The 19,425-nt window shown below is 47.5% G+C and overlaps 2 protein-coding genes across 3 annotated transcripts in view; one reads left to right on the top strand and one right to left on the bottom strand.

The window, feature by feature from the left end:
- FGD1 (FYVE, RhoGEF and PH domain containing 1) overlaps window positions 1-19,425 on the top strand; it is a 153,438-nt gene that overhangs the window by 104,319 nt on the left and 29,694 nt on the right. The gene's annotated exons all lie outside the window — the stretch shown is intronic.
- ITGAV (integrin subunit alpha V) lies at window positions 124-9,529 on the bottom strand. Its single transcript, XM_073540971.1, has one exon. The coding sequence runs from the start codon at window positions 9,386-9,388 to the stop codon at window positions 6,299-6,301; it is 3,090 nt and encodes a 1,029-aa protein (XP_073397072.1). The 5' UTR covers window positions 9,389-9,529; the 3' UTR covers window positions 124-6,298.

Raw genomic sequence — 19,425 nt, 5'->3', positions numbered from 1 at the left:
TGCCACACTGATTGTAAGAATGCGCATATATTCGTTTTTTTTCTTGTATGTGCCAAGAAATGATACATCTGAATGAGGCCTTACAGTGTGAAAATAAAAAAAAAGGAAATAAAACGTAACAACTTGTTTTAAGTGTAAAGTTTATTGAAATGTATTTTTTTTTTTTACAAATTGTCAAGCATCGCAGGGAACTATAATCCAAACCCGCTAAAAAACCAGAATTCAATAGAAAAATCAGTGCAAAATCCAAAAGAAATTACAAGTTTATAAAATATGACCTATAAAATCTGTAGTGGATACACAAAAAGAAAGCTGTTGCCCATAGCAACCATTCAGATCACTGCTTTCACTTATCAACCTGAACTTTGTAATTGGTTGCCATCGGTGGTGACTTTTCTGCACTAGGGGTCTGTAATGAACGACTAAGGCTATGTGCACACGCTGCAGTTTTTGCTGCGGTTCTGCAGACAGTGTACAATACAATGTTAGTCTATGGGATTTACAATCTGCTGTGCAGAGGCTGCGGATTTTTAACTGCGGAAAAGCTGCGGTTTTGAATCCACAGAAAGAAATGACATGTCACTTCTTTTCTGCGGATTCTGCTGTGGTTTACCATCTCCTCCATTGTAGAGGTGATAAACCGCGGGGGAAAACCGCAGGCTAATCTGCAGGTCATTTTACCTGCGGTTCCGCAGATACCAATCCGCAGCGTGTGCACATAGCCTCAGTCTTGTAGAAATGTATGGAAGAGTATCAGTTTTACAAGAAAAATTACATAACCTTTCTAGTCAGTGCTTTCATCCGTGGGGCACACGCTGGAGCGGCGGCCATTTTGTCTAATATTGGTGAAAAGGACGATGCTATGGGGAGGGCAGGAGGCTAACCTCCAGCATAGTCCCGTTGGGAAGCACAATTACATTATTCCTTTACGAATCCCTGTTTCACGCTCCTTCCCTTCAGGTCCTGTGTATCCGTAATTTACCCTCCTCCCCCAAACTTAGTGGCTCTGCTCTCAAAATGGCCGCCTTCTAGGCTTGTACCCTTATTAAAATATCACTACGCTTCACAGAGATATGATCGATTGTCATATAATAAGGTTTTAGGACAATTCTTTCTGGCACAAACTGAAATCTCTTCTTGGACCACTGCATTTTGTTAGAAGGGCCTCCAACAATAAGCCTATTATTATAGGTCATATGCAAACTGGGACCCCCAGCGATCATCTGTGATCGACGGTGGAACCTAGAAGCAGTTTGCTTTCCTCACAGTGACACCTCAGGGGAGGTTAAGAATGACACATTTCCCAATCAATGAGCTATGTAATTTTGGGTCATCCCGAGCGAAGCGCGCTCTTTTTAACGGTTGTCTGCTTTACCTAAAATAGGAGTCCCCCATGAGGGATAGCCTTGTAACACATTTCTATGTAGTATAAGCCCTTAATTTATTTTCCTAAAAAGACCAATGTATTGAGTTGGCCTCAAAAAATCGTACCATAGAGGACCCATTTTACCCCAATACCTCACTTGTCACTATGACCACTATTGTGGCCCTAATGTAACGGGGTTTCCTTGTAATACTGTACATAGGAAGTGTATGAACATCACTTGGAGTTGAGTGATGCAAATCGGTTTGCAAGACCTGGTCAAGCGGCCATGTCAATAATCTGTGTCTACTGGACAGCTGCGGCTCTTCTTTTTGATTAACCAGCCTGGCACAGTGATGACACGTTGTGCCCGGGTGGCTACTCAATAGAACTGTGTATGCCATCATGCAAAAGGTGGTTCATAGTGCTCCATCATGTCATGGCCGACAGACTGGGTCATGTGAATCGATTTGCAACACATGAGAGCTGTGATAATTCCTAAAAATACTGCTATGGTCTTTAGTCACACTGAACATATGGTGACGACCATATAAGAATCCTATTAATTAGACCATACATCTTGTGCTAGTTACCTTAGGACACCCTTCCCAAATGTCCCTATAGTGTTAATTTAATGGCGTAAATGTAAAATCCAAAAACAACAACTGCTGAAGGAGCTATTGTCTTTCTGCTGGCTTCTGGTAAGCGGACACCCTGTCACTAGTCACTTGGGTCTCGGCTTTAAGATAATATTAGCTCAGTACCGCTTTAAGAATCGACCATTGTTAAATATCGCCTAAGGTATCTGGAAAGAATAAACTGTGCAATCTCGTAAAAAAAACACAAGCAGAATATACTTCTTTGTTTTTAATGCCTACACTCCCAAAAAGTGGTCACCCATGTTCTCGTAAGTGGAGGTTCACAAAATTTTTGTTGGCAGATGCCACCAAATCGGTATATAAAGCCTAAAGTGTAAGAGGCACGGTCAGACGAATCGCAGATTAGATGGGAACAAAAATTCCTGCCAGACTTTTTGCTTCAACATCACAGTCGGCCATGATGGATTACAATTTTTTTTCATGGAAACCAAAAGTACCGTAATGTAAAAATATAATTCTAGAAAACCACGAATTTCTGATGGAAGCTACGTCTATAGTCCTTTATGGTTTACCTCAGAAGGACTAAGCATTGCAAAACCAAGTCAGTTTGTTTATGACTTTTGCAAGAAAAATATGTTACTCCATGGCTGGGGCTACGCGGTGACCTTGGGCGTCACACAGGTCTCTCGTCCAAAGACCGCTATGTGTCAGGTCGCTGCTACATCTAAGTGCAATACTAGTGAAGCGCGACATCTTAGGGTACTGCGACGAGCAAGTCGGACCTCGAAGGAATTTCTGCAACTTGCTCGGTGCCATCAGGAACCCCTCCACTTGTACTGAGCTACAATATAGCAGCTGCAAATAGTGATCAGAGGCCTAAATGTAGCCCTAACGACCAGCCTAAATGGTTTCAAACAGAAAAACTGGATTTAAGACGGCCATGATGAATCAAACAGACCACCATATTTCATGGTGACCTCAGTCCACACAGTTGGTCCTAGTATAGCTGCAACTGTATTACAGGCACTAAGAAAAGGCAGGATTACGTCATTCTAAAACCTGGCCTAATGCAGCCCAAAAATGGAAGTTGCCCATAGCAACCAGACCACTTATTTAATCTGGTTGCTACAGACAACCCGTCAACTTTAGACATGAGGCCTACTCCAAATAAAAAGGTAGCAGTCGCCCATACTAACAGTTCAGTTTGTAGATTTAAGAGTTGTGATCTATCCACTAGATTGAAGTAATTTACCAAAGAAATTCACCATAAAGTCTTAGGCTAGGTTCACATTAGCGTTTGAATCCGCAGCGTATCATCCGCATGCAAAAAACGCACGTTTACGCAGCATTTTTTATGCGCATCATCTTACGCATGAAGGGAAAAAAGCTGCGTGTGCATGCATTGTTTATGCGCATGCGTTTGATATGACAACAAAAATGGTATTTCTATTTACATTTTGAAGAACGCATGCGTATTGAACGCATGCCCTTGCGTACCAATGTGTTCCCATAGACAGTAATGCATTTTTTGACGCACTCATCCGCATGACTGCGCATATTTGACAATTTTTGATGCCTCAAAAAATGTTGCATTCGCCAGACCCCGCCGCACACTGCGAAACGACGCATGAGTACGCGAACACATGCAAACGCATGTCCCTGCGCACACCATGTTAAAGATATGTACGCATGACGCATGCGGATCAAATTCTGCGCGCACAGACGCAAATGTGAAAGCAGCCTTAAAGGGGTTGTCCGATGAAAACAAGTTATCATTTATCTACAGGATAGGTGACAACTTACTGATTAGTGGGGGTACGGCTGCTGGAGTGGAGTTTTTATTCCCGACGGGACACTTTTATCCCAAAATGCCTGACTGTGACTCCACTCATTCCCTTTGGTGCTGCCGGAAAAAGGCGACTGCAGCACTTGGCAGCGCCATAGGGAATGAATGCAGCGGAGGTCGAGCATGTAACAGAGTAAAAGTGCCCCCTTTTGCCGATCTGCGGTCAAACCTCCACCAATAGTTAATTATCACCTATCCTGTGGATAGGTGAAAACTTTTTATCACTAGAAAACCCCTCTAAACAGCAACTCCATCTGTAATCAAAATAGTTTTAGGTACATTTATGTAAAGTTTAATTTTCCTAAAGCATGTAATGGAATATACATGACATACTGGGAGTTTTAAAGATTGTCACAGAGTTCTATAAGACTAGAAAAAGAGCGCCACCCTTGTCCCATTGGCTGTGTCTGGTAGTGCAGGCAGCTCAGCCCCACTCAAATCAGGCTAAGATGCAATCCCAAATACAGGATATAGGCATAAATGGTGTGGTTTAACAAAACGTAGCTATTTTGTTTTTTTAATCTCATAAACCCCTTTATGATATTGCGTTGCGTAAAAAAAAAAGAAACACAGGCTCCCAATAAGGCAGATGTTTTACAAGTTGTTCAGTAGCCAAACATCTTAGAAACAAAAGTAATGTGATTTAAAACAACTAACACTATAAAAAGTTAATTTTTATTTGCGGATGACTTTCCTCATTTTTGGCAGTGAGAAGTCAGTGACACAAATACTCAAGAAATCCATCAGCAATATCTCCATTAGTTATAAAAAAATAAGAAAAATGTCTACAAAGTGCACAACATGTTAATGTTTCAAGAGGTGTTCTCCCAATACTTGCAGGTTTTTTTTAGTATACATTAAAATTAAAAATTAGCTAAATCATCGGCAGCATTGTCAAGCAATATATAAAATCCTATAATTGGTGGGAGACTCTGAACGGTATACTTAATGGGAAATTATATAAAAGAGGTTTCTTTAAAAATGTAGGTCTCCTGCATATGATAAGGGGCACAGGTAGTCCCTATGGTTTCGTACTACTAAGTTAATACTCCCTCCAAAAAAATCAATGCTTTTATATGCTTTTTTTAGAGGGCAGAAGAAATATGGCAGCCTAGTGGTGCTACAAAGCCCTCATTATATTATAGGCATGAGCCTTGAATCTACAGCGTAAATTTAGGCATTAACAAGTTACTAGAAATCATCCATGTAGCTCAGGCCTGACACTTCTGTGAAGCCTCCTGCCAGACATCTGTCTTCAGCTTGTTTCAGACGAGGGCCCATATTACAGATGCAAGTCCTGGGCTGACCATGGGTTTGAGGACCCGATCTTACAGTTTTATAAATTCCAACAGTTCGGGGCCTTAGACCCAGTGTCAGGCCACAACTAGCATCCACGTAATATGGACTTCAGAAACTAGACTTGCTGACACAGCGGGGGTCCGATACTTCCTATTTCTATTAGAAAAAGGAAGCAGCGATGGTGCAATTTTGAGCTCTTCTGATGAGGTTACTCAGTATACCCCCATACCTTGGCCAAATGTCTAGATCCTTGCACAAAAAAAAAAAGTCATTTTACTATATTTTTCTCTGAAAAGTGATGCAGAATTAGGACATTGTTTTTGCTGTACAAGGTTTGGGTTAATACAACTACAAATCACACCCACTAATAGAAATTATTCAAAGAATTTAGAAAATGCATCCCAACGTTGCTGATGCATGGGAAAGTATTACCAGACTCCATAATGGTTCTTCCAGGGAGACAATTTAACTCCGTCCACTTGCACCCAAGTTGATGAAGGGAAGCTACCTTGTCCTCTTTCAAACATGTATATCTGCAAAGTGTTATATATACACACACTCACACACACACACATACCTAACACGCTACATAACTATATTCCATGGAAGGGGGAGCTACCCTCACCATGCAGGTGCAAGTGGACCAAGGTAAGAAACTCTAGAAAGTATGGTAGACTAGGCAGGTTACCTTCAGCCAAAAGGGTGGAAGTAGATCAAAGTAATGATCTCCTACAAAGAGAGTGAGACTCGAAAGTTTAATTTCAGCCACAAGGGTGGAAACGGAATAAGTAAGGAACTGCTTAGGAACCTTAAAAATTCACGTATCAAGGTTTACAAAAGTTTCCAAGACTTGAAAATTTTTTCTGAATATACACCGCTTCATTAAGATATGTATGATCTCATTTAACTAGCTAACAAGGGATGTATTGACCTACAGATGATCTTGTGCCTGTGGAAAACTTGTATGTCAGTCAGATTTAAAAGTGGCCCTGTCCTACAAGTAGAAGTCAGCCATGATAACCGTCAATATTCATTATAATGGAGCCTATTGATCCACCACCAGAACACAAGTACCCTACCACTCAATGTTCTCTTCAGTTCTCAATGATTTGCTATGTTGGTCTATCCAACCAAATAATTTCTATGATTTCACATCAATCATACCAGGTGAAAAGGAACAATGGACTCATCTCATGCGTCAGTGGCTACCTCACCATTTTCTTGGGGCTGAAGCTGCTCCCTCTCGGTTTCCTCCTGAGGAGGACGTACACGTTTGAAGAACCCAAGCTTATACATGATAAAGACCATCAAAGCCAATAGCAGCAAACCTGATAATACTGCAAGTACTATGACCCAGAGGGGTACTGGGGCCCCGGATGACTGGTTGACCCATAAAATGTTAGTAGTGACCTCTGTAGAATTGTTTATATCTGGAAGTATCATGTTTTTATATGGGAATTCCAAGACCCGGAATGTGGCAATGGACTTCAGAGAGTAGGAATGATTTTGGTTCTCACTATTCATGAAGGTTGGTGTCCATAGTCTCGATCGAATATATAAAATGGCACTTTTTCCTTTTTCCACTCGTTCAACGTGACATTCGATCTTAAGACATTGCGCTGTTCCGCACCGAAGGGTCTGCAAGTCTCCATCCACTTGTGGAACATCACGACGATTACGTTCATTACGGGTGACATTTTTAATGTCGTCTGCCATTGAACTGGAGGGTGCGAGGTTAAGGGGGTTGATGACCACATCGGAAGTACAGTTCATGGGACCATCGATCTCATATTGAATAATGTATAATAAGGTTTTACTCTGGTACTTGTAAGGCCACTGGATATTAAGGATTGCTTTACTGAACGTACTAGGGCCGTTGTTACGAAGCTCAAAGACGTGCTGGACAAGTGGGCCAACATCATCTTCTGTCGTTGGGTTTTCTTTGGGTTCCCAGTTGGCAATGGGCAGGAAGACTTCAGTTGGCGTAGAGACTCCTCTTATTTCAACTGCTGCCAAAACAGCCAAAGCTATCTGCAGTGATCTTTTGGGACTGGTATTGTCGTATTGGTTGGAGCTTTGTATCTGGAGGTCAAAGTTGACTGTGTCATCCATCTCGTTAAGCTGATGAACACTGAAGAGCAGAGCTGACACCACCCTGGTTCCGGCTTTCATGGGGTTTCCTAGGTCACATACAACAAGCCTTGTCTGATTCTCCGTCTTGAACGCACAGGATAACCTTGACAAGGTCTCATTGTTTCGGACCACCCCTATAAAGTCAGCTTGAGGTGGTATATGGACAAAAAGTTCAGCTTCATAAGCCCCTTCACCTTGATTCTGGGCATCAACCAGCAGTGTCAGAGGGCTGTCATCTCCAATGTACAGTTGTTTTTGCTCACTTTCTACTGACAGAACCAGGTTTGGCTTACAGATATTGTCTTCTCCACAATCCAGCAATATGTGGGCCTGTTTGGTCAAGTTAGCAGGGGTAAACTGATTTAAAATTGGCATTAGTCCAGAGGAATCAGCGGCCGCCTCGGCATCCATTTGGTAATCCATGAAGACTGTGATAGGTGTCAGCTTGTCCCTAAACTCGCTTTCATCCCGTAAATATGCCTTTAATTCTTCACACCGCATGGCTCCACCATTATCCACGGTCATGTCTTTGGAATGAGTGGGTTGCCTCGTGTGGAGGAACAGTGCCCGCCTCACTGCACCCTTCTGCTTCAGCTTATCAAGTATGAGTTCCACCTTAAAAGACAGTTTTTGGGGTACGTTGCCTTTGCTGCTGGCCTTCAGGCAAAATTTCACATCAAAGCAGGAGACTTTAGCTGAATTGGGGAGGGTACATGTCTTACTATCGGGATTTAGGAGTGACGGGTTCACTTCAAGTACCGCATTTACAGTAATAACGGGCCTAGACCTGTACAGTATAGCCTTATCAGCACCAAAGGCTCCAACCACCAGGTCTGGATAACCATTCTCGTCAACATCAGTGGCTCCTTTGAGCGAGTAGCCAAAGCTTGCAGGCATGGTTTTAGATGCCCACTGTCCTTCAAGAACCTGAGATGGTGTTGTGCTCATCCCAGAACTTCTACCATTATAAATGTAGACGAGACCCTTTTTACTTTCTCCTGCGTAAGGTGCCCCAATTGCAATGTCATTGAACCCATCTTGATCCAAGTCTCCCAGAGGGGCAATTGAACTACCAAATCTTGAAAAAGGGTCAAACCCAGTCAATTTACTCAACACCTGTAGGCCCGATTTGCTTTGTTGAATATAAACAGTCACCTGCCCAACTTCCTGAAGCTTACCATCTGAACCTCGGTCCATAAAGAGCGGGGCACCGATAAACATGTCCATCAGGTCATCTCCATTTATATCAGTGGTGGCAACGGAATAACCGAAGTAGGCAGCCATCTGCTCACCGGTGAAATTGTACAACGATGTCATAGTCCGTCCGTCGTAAATGGACACCATGCCCAGTGTCCGAGCAGCTCTAGGAACCCCGGAAACAAAGTCTTCAGTGGTGTCTCCGTTAAAGTCCCCGACTGCCACTGAATAACCCAGGTAGCTGTCATCGTACTGGGGGCTGGCAGCGCGTGTGGCCAGCTGATTGGCATAGGTGGTGCTGTAGAGTTTGGGATCGTAGCTTTTTACAATATCCTCCACGGTGTCGGAAATAATTTGCCCCTGCCAGTAAAAGCTTCCAGGCCCTCCTAGGAGTACCCGGTTGGCACTGGTAAAGTCCGCACTGAATCCACCCTGGCAGAAGCCTTGTTCCTGTGCATCATGTTTGGAGTTAGACCTGCAGGGCGCATATTCTACAATAGTTTCACCAGATTTTAGGTAACAAGTCCCAACCGGTTCCCTCTCCTGCTTCCTCTGCTGAGTCCTCCAGTGGTAGAGGGGGGCACACGCCAGGATGTTATCGTCTTTAGCCCGCAGGGATGCCCCGAACCACTGATTGGACTTGAATTCGATAGGGTCATTGATATCATAGTATCGATTACCGGTGGAGTCGAAGACAATGGATTGGCACTTGGCATTCCTCCAGTCACACTTCTGCACGTCTCCACCTTGAGTGATGCCAGGCTGGGAGGTGTTGGCTTTGGGGGCTCCGATTAGTAAGAATGAAGAGCTGGGGTTTGGGAGGAAAAAGTCCACTGCAAAGCCGAAGTAGCTGCCCTCCGGGCCGGAGTGGACCTGGGGGTTCTCCGAGTCCAGATTGAAGCCAGAAGACACGGGCAGGAGCAGGAGGAGGAGGAAGGTGCCAGCGCCCATGTCGCACCGATGGCCCCTGCGATGTTCTCTCGCGCTGCGATCCGGCGGCGATGCTCTGCCCAGAAGATTGATGCGACCGAATCCCAGTCTGGACAGAGGATAAACTTCCGCCGATCCCCGGGACTTTCCTTGTTTTCTGAATCTCAGACGGGGCTGGGGGCAGGCACGGAGGCCGGGCCAGGAGGCGAGTCATCGGGAGGGCGTGGGCTGCGACTGCGGGCGGTCTGCGGCCGGTCCCGGCCATGTGTCACTGCTGCCTGCAGGGGGGCGAAGTGGGGTTAGGACTGTCGGCAGGAGCAGGGTTAACTGGATGGGGGAGAGGGGGAAGTGAAGGGTTCTACCAGCGCATCGGACTGTGACAGGGTTAATAGTGGGAGATGGGGCTGCAAGGGTTAAATGCAGGCAGGGCCAAGGATGGGAGATGGGGCTGCAGGGGATAAATCAGACCGGACCAAGGATTTGAGATGGGGCTGCAGGGGTTAAATGTAGTCAGGGCCAAGGATGGGAGATGGGGCTGCAGGGGATAAATCAGACAGGGCCAAGGATGGGAGATGGGGCTGCAGGGGTTAAATGTAGTCAGGGCCAAGGATGGGAGTTGGGGCTGCAGGGGATAAATCAGACCGGACCAAGGATGGGAGATGGGGCTGCAGGGGTTAAATGTAGTCAGGGCCAAGGATGGGAGATGGGGCTGCAGGGGATAAATCAGACAGGGCCAAGGATGGGAGATGGGGCTGCAGGGGTTAAATGTAGTCAGGGCCAAGGATGGGAGTGGGGCTGCAGGGGATAAATCAGACAGGGCAAAGGATGGGAGATGGGGCTGCAGGGGATAAATCAGACAGGGCCAAGGATGGGAGATGGGGCTGCAGGGGATAAATCAGACAGGGCCGCAGGGGATAAATCAGACAGGGCCAAGGATGGGAGATGGGGCCGCAGGGGATAAATCAGACAGGGCCAAGGATGGGAGATGGGGCTGCAGGGGATAAATCAGACAGGGCCAAGGATGGGAGATGGGGCTGCAGGGGATAAATCAGACAGGGCCAAGGATGGGAGATGGGGCTGCAGGGGATAAATCAGACAGGGCCAAGGATGGGAGATGGGGCTGCAGGGGATAAATCAGACAGGGCCAAGGATGGGAGATGGGGCTGCAGGGGATAAATCAGACCGGACCAAGGATGGGAGATGGGGCTGCAGGGGTTAAATGTAGTCAGGGCCAAGGATGGGAGATGGGGCTGCAGGGGATAAATCAGACAGGGCCAAGGATGGCAGATGGGGCTGCAGGGGTTAAATGTAGTCAGGGCCAAGGATGGGAGTTGGGGCTGCAGGGGATAAATCAGACCGGACCAAGGATGGGAGATGGGGCTGCAGGGGTTAAATGTAGTCAGGGCCAAGGATGGGAGATGGGGCTGCAGGGGATAAATCAGACAGGGCCAAGGATGGGAGATGGGGCTGCAGGGGTTAAATGTAGTCAGGGCCAAGGATGGGAGATGGGGCTGCAGGGGATAAATCAGACAGGGCCAAGGATGGGAGATGGGGCTGCAGGGGATAAATCAGACAGGGCAAAGGATGGGAGATGGGGCTGCAGGGGATAAATCAGACAGGGCCAAGGATGGGAGATGGGGCTGCAGGGGATAAATCAGACAGGGCCGCAGGGGATAAATCAGACAGGGCCAAGGATGGGAGATGGGGCCGCAGGGGATAAATCAGACAGGGCCAAGGATGGGAGATGGGGCTGCAGGGGATAAATCAGACAGGGCCAAGGATGGGAGATGGGGCTGCAGGGGATAAATCAGACAGGGCCAAGGATGGGAGATGGGGCTGCAGGGGATAAATCAGACAGGGCCAAGGATGGGAGATGGGGCTGCAGGGGATAAATCAGACAGGGCCAAGGATGGGAGATGGGGCTGCAGGGGATAAATCAGACCGGACCAAGGATGGGAGATGGGGCTGCAGGGGTTAAATGTAGTCAGGGCCAAGGATGGGAGATGGGGCTGCAGGGGATAAATCAGACAGGGCCAAGGATGGCAGATGGGGCTGCAGGGGTTAAATGTAGTCAGGGCCAAGGATGGGAGTTGGGGCTGCAGGGGATAAATCAGACCGGACCAAGGATGGGAGATGGGGCTGCAGGGGTTAAATGTAGTCAGGGCCAAGGATGGGAGATGGGGCTGCAGGGGATAAATCAGACAGGGCCAAGGATGGGAGATGGGGCTGCAGGGGTTAAATGTAGTCAGGGCCAAGGATGGGAGTGGGGCTGCAGGGGATAAATCAGACAGGGCCAAGGATGGGAGATGGGGCTGCAGGGGATAAATCAGACAGGGCAAAGGATGGGAGATGGGGCTGCAGGGGATAAATCAGACAGGGCCAAGGATGGGAGATGGGGCTGCAGGGGATAAATCAGACAGGGCCGCAGGGGATAAATCAGACAGGGCCAAGGATGGGAGATGGGGCTGCAGGGGATAAATCAGACAGGGCCAAGGATGGGAGATGGGGTTGCAGGGGATAAATCAGACAGGGCCAAGGATGGGAGATGGGGCCGCAGGGGATAAATCAGACAGGGCCGCAGGGGATAAATCAGACAGGGCCAAGGATGGGAGATGGGGCTGCAGGGGATAAATCAGACAGGGCCAAGGATGGGAGATGGGGCTGCAGGGGATAAATCAGACAGGGCCAAGGATGGGAGATGGGGCTGCAGGGGATAAATCAGACAGGGCCAAGGATGGGAGATGGGGCTGCAGGGGATAAATCAGACAGGGCCAAGGATGGGAGATGGGGCTGCAGGGGATAAATCAGACAGGGCCAAGGATGGGAGATGGGGCTGCAGGGGATAAATCAGACAGGGCCAAGGATGGGAGATGGGGCTGCAGGGGATAAATCAGACAGGGCCAAGGATGGGAGATGGGGCTGCAGGGGATAAATCAGACAAGGCCAAGGATGGGAGATGGGGCTGCAGAGGATAAATCAGACAGGGCCAAGGATGGTAGATGGGGCTGCAGGGCATAAATCAGACAGGGCCGCAGGGGATAAATCAGACAGGGCCAAGGATGGGAGATGGGGCTGCAGGGGATAAATCAGACAGGGCCAAGGATGGGAGATGGGGCTGCAGGGGATAAATCAGACAGGGCCAAGGATGGGAGATGGGGCTGCAGGGGATAAATCAGACAGGGCCAAGGATGGGAGATGGGACTGCAGGGGATAAATCAGACAGGGCCGCAGGGGATAAATCAGACAGGGCCAAGGATGGGAGATGGGGTTGCAGGGGATAAATCAGACAGGGCCAAGGATGGGAGATGGGGCTGCAGAGGATAAATCAGACAGGGCCAAGGATGGGAGATGGGGCTGCAGGGGATAAATCAGACAGGGCCAAGGATGGGAGATGGGGCTGCAGAGGATAAATCAGACAGGGCCAAGGATGGGAGATGGGGCTGCAGGGGATAAATCAGACAGGGCCGCAGGGGATAAATCAGACAGGGCCAAGGATGGGAGATAGGGCTGCAGGGGATAAATCAGACAGGGCCAAGGATGGGAGATGGGGCTGCAGGGGATAAATCAGAAAGGGCCAAGGATGGGAGATGGGGCTGCAGGGGATAAATCAGACAGGGCCAAGGATGAGAGATGGGGCTGCAGAGGATAAATCAGACAGGGCCAAGGATGGTAGATGGGGCTGCAGGGCATAAATCAGACAGGGCCGCAGGGGATAAATCAGACAGGGCCAAGGATGGGAGATGGGGCTGCAGGGGATAAATCAGACAGGGCCAAGGATGGGAGATGGGGCTGCAGGGGATAAATCAGACAGGGCCAAGGATGGGAGATGGGGCTGCAGGGGATAAATCAGACAGGGCCAAGGATGGGAGATGGGGCTGCAGGGGATAAATCAGACAGGGCCAAGGATGGGAGATGGGGCTGCAGGGGATAAATCAGACAGGGCCAAGGATGGGAGATGGGGCTGCAGGGGATAAATCAGACAGGGCCAAGGATGGGAGATGGGGCCGCAGGGGATAAATCAGACAGGGCCAAGGATGGGAGATGGGGCTGCAGGGGATAAATCAGACAGGGCCAAGGATGGGAGATGGGGCCGCAGGGGATAAATCAGACAGGGCCAAGGATGGGAGATGGGGCTGCAGGGGATAAATCAGACAGGGCCAAGGATGGGAGATGGGGCTGCAGGGGATAAATCAGGCAGGGCCAAGGATGGGAGATGGGGCCGCAGGGGATAAATCAGACAGGGCCGCAGGGGATAAATCAGACAGGGCCAAGGATGGGAGATGGGGTTGCAGGGGATAAATCAGACAGGGCCAAGGATGGGAGATGGGGCTGCAGGGGATAAATCAGACAGGGCCAAGGATGGGAGATGGGGCCGCAGGGGATAAATCAGACAGGGCCAAGGATGGGAGATGGGGCTGCAGGGGATAAATCAGACAGGGCCAAGGATGGGAGATGGGGCTGCAGGGGATAAATCAGGCAGGGCCAAGGATGGGAGATGGGGCCGCAGGGGATAAATCAGACAGGGCCGCAGGGGATAAATCAGACAGGGCCAAGGATGGGAGATGGGGTTGCAGGGGATAAATCAGGCAGGGCCAAGGATGGGAGATGGGGCTGCAGGGGTTACATTCTTCAATTACAGGTTTATGAGCAGGGAGGGGTCACTGCAAGGGTTAAATCGGGCAGTTCCAGAAAATTAGCAGGGATAAGGGTGGTGGGAGGGTTAAATCAGTGCCAGGGATCTGTGAAGTGGCTGCAGGGGTTAAATTCTTCAATGATAGGTTTATGATTGGGGGAGAGGTGGCTGCAGGGGTTAAATCGGGCAGTGCCAAGGATGTGACAAGGGTTTTAAACTAGTCAATGTTAGGTTTATGCATAAGCAGAGGGAGCGACAAGGGTTAAATCGGGTAGTTTCAGGGATCATGAGATGGGGCTGCAGGGGTTAAATTAGTCAATGATAGAGGGGTCTGCAAGAGTTAAATGGGTGTCCTCCAGAGCCATGAGCAAGGCGTGGGCTGCAGGGGTGACATGAGGCAGTGGTGTCAGGGGCTGGGTGATGATCTCTCTCTACTAATTAGTTTCGGCTCCTGATTGCCTTCTGTCTGAGCCCTCTCCCCTCCCCCCGTGACAGGACACACATGGACCTCATTGTGTGTGACATCGCACATATGGAAGCTGGGCCTGAGGACGGCCAGCTCGGTGCAGCGTGGGTTAAGGCTGACTGTCCTGGTAAACAGCTGCTCCTGCGGCTCCTTATAAGGAGAGCGCGGCCACTGCGGAGCTGACGCTCCAAAGCACCGAGCGCTGGAATTCCCCCCTCAGAAGGTGGTGGGAGTCTCCAGTGCTGCAGGCTCTGACTACCTGGAGCAGGAAAGTCCCAGCATGTATTTAAAAATAAAAAAAACAGCTTCTTATATGAAAAGAAACGTGGAGTTCCTATAGAAAGTAATTGGAAAGTTTTCCAAATTCTGTTTTTTTTTTATTTATTTTAGAAGGATTCTAAAACTGATCTAACAAAATGCTCAAAAAAAAAACTGTACACCTAGGGTTTGTTCACATTAAGCTTTTTTATTCTGGTTTTTGGGGCAGATTCAATGCCAAAATCCACATAGAAAAAGATGCTGCACTATGTTTTTCATTCATTTGATAGATAAAAAGCCTCTAATTTCACAAGTCATGTCTTGTTAAAAAAATAAATGTCCCATCAATTGTTCACCCTGTATTCCATTTGTAAATTGCAACCAATGGTGCATATTGTTCAGTGTTTATTGCCGATTATAGTTCATTTTTTTGCCATGTTTTATTGCATTGGAAATGTGACAAAAACACGCCCTATTACATCACAACATGTTAAAATGAAAAATGCATCAATGAAACAAAACTTAAAAAAAAAATCAAAACAGCCTAAAAAAAATGTTCTTACAAAACCGAGCCAAAAGCAGGTCTTTTACTAGCAGCTTTTCCATATGGCTTTATCAGCTAGAAAAATACATGTCAATAAGCACCTTGTGAACATGTAAAAAAAAACTCCGTGTGAACAGAACCTTATTAGTATGAGGATTTCATGTTATTTTTGTCCCTGTTTTTACCATCTGATATTGTCAGCAGAGAAACATCGCACAGACTCTGACGGTGTCTCGCCCGCGGCCACGGTGCAGCTGCACTCTCCGCCAGGCGTGACGGTGCTTGTAGACTATTTGTGGCTGCTTGCACTTAGAGAATTGCATGTTTGGCCTTATCGGAGGGTCCGTGTTTCCGAGCGTAAGGAAAAAGAAATGGGGGCATTAAATTTACATTATGCAGTTATTAAAATTTAATATTAGAAGCAGGAAAGTTTTTGATGGTTTTAAAATATTCATGAAAAAAAGTGACCCTGATTGTGACTAGGTCCTCAGAAAAAAACCATGGCTGCTCTCTTTCTGAAACCAACCACCCCTGACCATGGGTTTTGCGTTGTATTATTATTATTGTTATAGCGCCATTTATTCCATGGCGCTTTACATGTAAGGAGGAGTATACATAATAAAAACAAGTACAATAATGTTAAACAATACAAGTCATAACTGGTACAGGAGGAGAGAGGACCCTGCCCGCGAAGGCTCACAATCTACAAGGGATGGGTGAGAATACAGTAGGCGAGGGTAGAGCTGGTCGTGCAGCGGTTTGGTCGATCGGTGGTTACTGCAGGTTGTAGGCTTGTCGGAAGAGGTGGGTCTTCAGGCTCTTTTTGAAGGTTTCGATGGTAGGTGAGAGTCTGATATGTTGTGGTAGAGAGTTCCAGAGTAGGGGTGATGCGTGAGAGAAATCTTGTATGCGATTGTGGGAAGAGGAGATAAGAGGAGAGTAGAGAAGGAGATCTTGTGAGGATCGGAGGTTGCGTGCAGGTAAGTACCGGGAGACGAGGTCACAGATGTATGGAGGAGACAGGTTGTGGATGGCTTTGTATGTCATGGTTAGGGTTTTGTACTGGACTCTCTGGGCAATGGGGAGCCAGTGCAGGGATTGACAGAGGGGAGAAGCTGGGGAACAGTGGGGGGACAGGTGGATTAGTCGGGCAGCAGAGTTTAGAATAGATTCGAGGGGTGCGAGAGTGTTCGAGGGGAGGCCACAGAGCAGGAGGTTGCAGTAGTCAAGGCGAGAGATGATGAGGGCATGGACTAGGGTTTTTGCAGATTTTTGGTTGAGGAATGAACGGATTTGTGAAATATTTTTGAGTTGAAGTCGGCAGGAAGTGGAAAGGGCTTGGATATGTGGTTTGAAGGAGAGATCAGCGTCAAGAATTACCCCGAGGCAGCGAGCTTGTGGGACTGGGGAGAGTGGGCAGCCATTTACTGTAATGGATAGGTTTGTTGGGGGGGGTCACGTGAGATGGGGGAAAGATGATGAATTCTGTTTTGTCCATGTTAAGTTTCAGAAATCTAGCGGAGAAGAAGGATGAAATAGTGGACAGACATTGAGGGATTCTGGTTAGTAGGGAGGTGATATCTGGTCCAGAGATGTAGATCTGTGTCATCAGCATAAAGATGATACTGAAAGCCATGAGATTCTATGAGCTGTCCCAGGCCAAAGGTGTAAATGGAGAAGAGCAGGGGTCCTAGGACTGAACCTTGTGGGACTCCTACAGATAGGGGGCGAGGTGAGGAGGTGGTGTGTGAGTGGGAGACGCTGAATGTCCGGTCTGTTAGGTATGATGAGATCCAGGATAGGGCCAAGTCTGTGATGCCAAGGGATGAGAGGGTCTGTAATAATAGGGAATGGTCCACTGTGTCAAAGGCAGCCGACAGGTCCAGGAGGAGGAGGACAGAGTAGTGTCGCTTTCTCTTGGCGGTTAAGAGGTCATTGGTGACCTTAGTAAAGGCAGTTTCAGTGGAGTGGCGTGACCGGAAGCCAGATTGTAAGCGGTCGAAGAGGGAGCAAGAAGAGAGATGGGAGGACAGTTCAAGGTAGACGGGTTGTTCCAGTAGCTTGGAGGCATAGGGGAGAAGTGATATAGGGCGATAGCTAGATACAGAGGATGGGTCAAGAGAGGGCTTTTTGAGGATAGGTGTGATGGAGGCATGTTTAAAGCTTGAGGGGAAAACACCAGTTGTTAGTGATAGGTTGAAGAGATGGGTTAGGGTTGGGATGAAGACTGTGGTGAGGTTTGGGATGAAGTGGGATGGGATCGGGTCAAGTGCACAGGTAGTGAGATGTGATCTTGAGAGTAGAGTGGAGAGTCGATCTTCTGTAATGGTGGAGAAGTTGGTTTTGGAGGTGGAGGGCTGGGAAGTGGGGAGGAAGGGCTCTGGGGGTTGTTGACCAAAACTGTCTCTGATGTTATCAATCTTCTGCTTGAAAAATGAGGCAAAGTCTTCAGCTGAGATGCGTGGGGAGGGGGGAGGTGCTGGGGGACGGAGGAGAGAATTGAAGGTGTTGAATAACTGTTTAGGGTTGTGAGACAGGGAGGATATGAGAGATGAGAAGTAGGTTTGTTTAGCTGTGGCGAGTGTGGTCTTGAAAGTAGTGAGGGACTGAAAATCATCTACATTAGCTGCTTGCAATACCAGGCACAAACCATCATCAGGGGTGGCGCTGCTCCTGAACAAAAATCAGCCATATTTTCTTATCCTGGTCAGCCCCTTTAAAGCATCCCCCTTTATGAAATTAGAAAAAAGCCCAGGTTGACATCTGCCTTGGATGCCGTGCTCCAGATTTTGTCGTATTGGCTAGAAAAAAAGCAGCGTAACCATTTGGTATGTTAACAAGCACCAGGACTGAATGTTACCGTCCCGAATATAATAAATGAGGGGCGTTCACGTGCCGTTGATGTCCATCATGTGATGACATCATTTTCCAAAAAAAAAAAAAAAAAAGTGGAAATATTTACTGCAGATGTGAATTTAGCCAAACATGGCTTCTTTTTTTCTCTTTCCAGAAGCAGCGCCCCCTCCTGTTCATGGGAATGATGTTATAGTCCTGCCTTCCATTTATTGAATGAAAATGAGCTGCAATACCAGACACTGCCTATTCATAAGAGTGGCGCTGTTTCTAAAAAAAAAAAAAAAAAAAAGTTTTTCCTGATATCATACAAAATGTTAAAATAAGAGCCACTATGTGTGCTTGTTCCATTATAGCACCAGGATCTATCACTATGTATGTCGGAGTGTATCTGCATAGTAATAATGCAGGTGGGTTGCTAGGTGTGAATGGGGACAGTCCTAGTGTGTTGGGTGAGGAGGCATGCGTCACGGAGCTGTCTGAATCGCAGTGACAGGTAATGGGCTAGGAATGCAAGACCGTCCCTCCCTTTCCTGACTCTCCCTCCTCTTCCTATATCTGTAACTTTCTGTGTCTTCTTTATTCTTCGTTACGTCCTATGTCTGCTACCCAAACACTAGGTTCTTCTATGTGTTTTATTCTATGCCCCCATCATTTTAGCTGGGACCCTCATTACCGCAGATCACCATCCACAGATGCCCAGACACTAATTTATTAGCCCCATTACCTTGTCAACCTATAACTAGCATTACACATAAAGAACGCGGCTCCAGGCAGATAGACATCTCAATAATTATCTGCCACGACCAATTACATTGACTGAAATATGGGGGGGGTAGGGAGAAAAAAAAATTGAAAACGCAAATTAAGGCTATGTGCACACGCTGCGGTTTTGGCTTCTGCGGATCTGCAGACAGTGTACAGTACAATGTAAGTCTATGTGATTTACAATCTGCTGTGCACATGCTGCAGATTTTCAACTGCGGTTTTGAATCCGCAGAAAGAATTGAGATGTGAATTCTTTCTGTGGATTTCGCAGTGGTTTGCCACCTATTCCATTGTCCAGATGTTAAACCGCATGGGAAAACCGCAGGCCAATCCGCAGGTCATTTTAGCTGCGGTTTTACCTGCGGATCCGCAGATATGAATCCGCAGCGTGTGCACATAGCCTAAATCCCCTGTGTGATCATTTGAATTCCACAGAGATTGAACAGATTACATCTCGCAGATCTGATTCAATTTCTCATCTACATTTTTTGCGGCCTTTTGATTGGACAGTGCCCACCCAGATTGGAGCAGATTGC

The sequence above is a fragment of the Dendrobates tinctorius genome, unplaced genomic scaffold, assembly GCF_039654945.1.
Source record: "Dendrobates tinctorius isolate UK_male_01 unplaced genomic scaffold, ASM3965494v1 ptg000120l, whole genome shotgun sequence".
NCBI lineage: Eukaryota > Metazoa > Chordata > Amphibia > Anura > Dendrobatidae > Dendrobates > Dendrobates tinctorius.
Note: the sequence above shows the minus strand (reverse complement) of the source record. Positions and strands in the feature narration are given on the sequence as shown.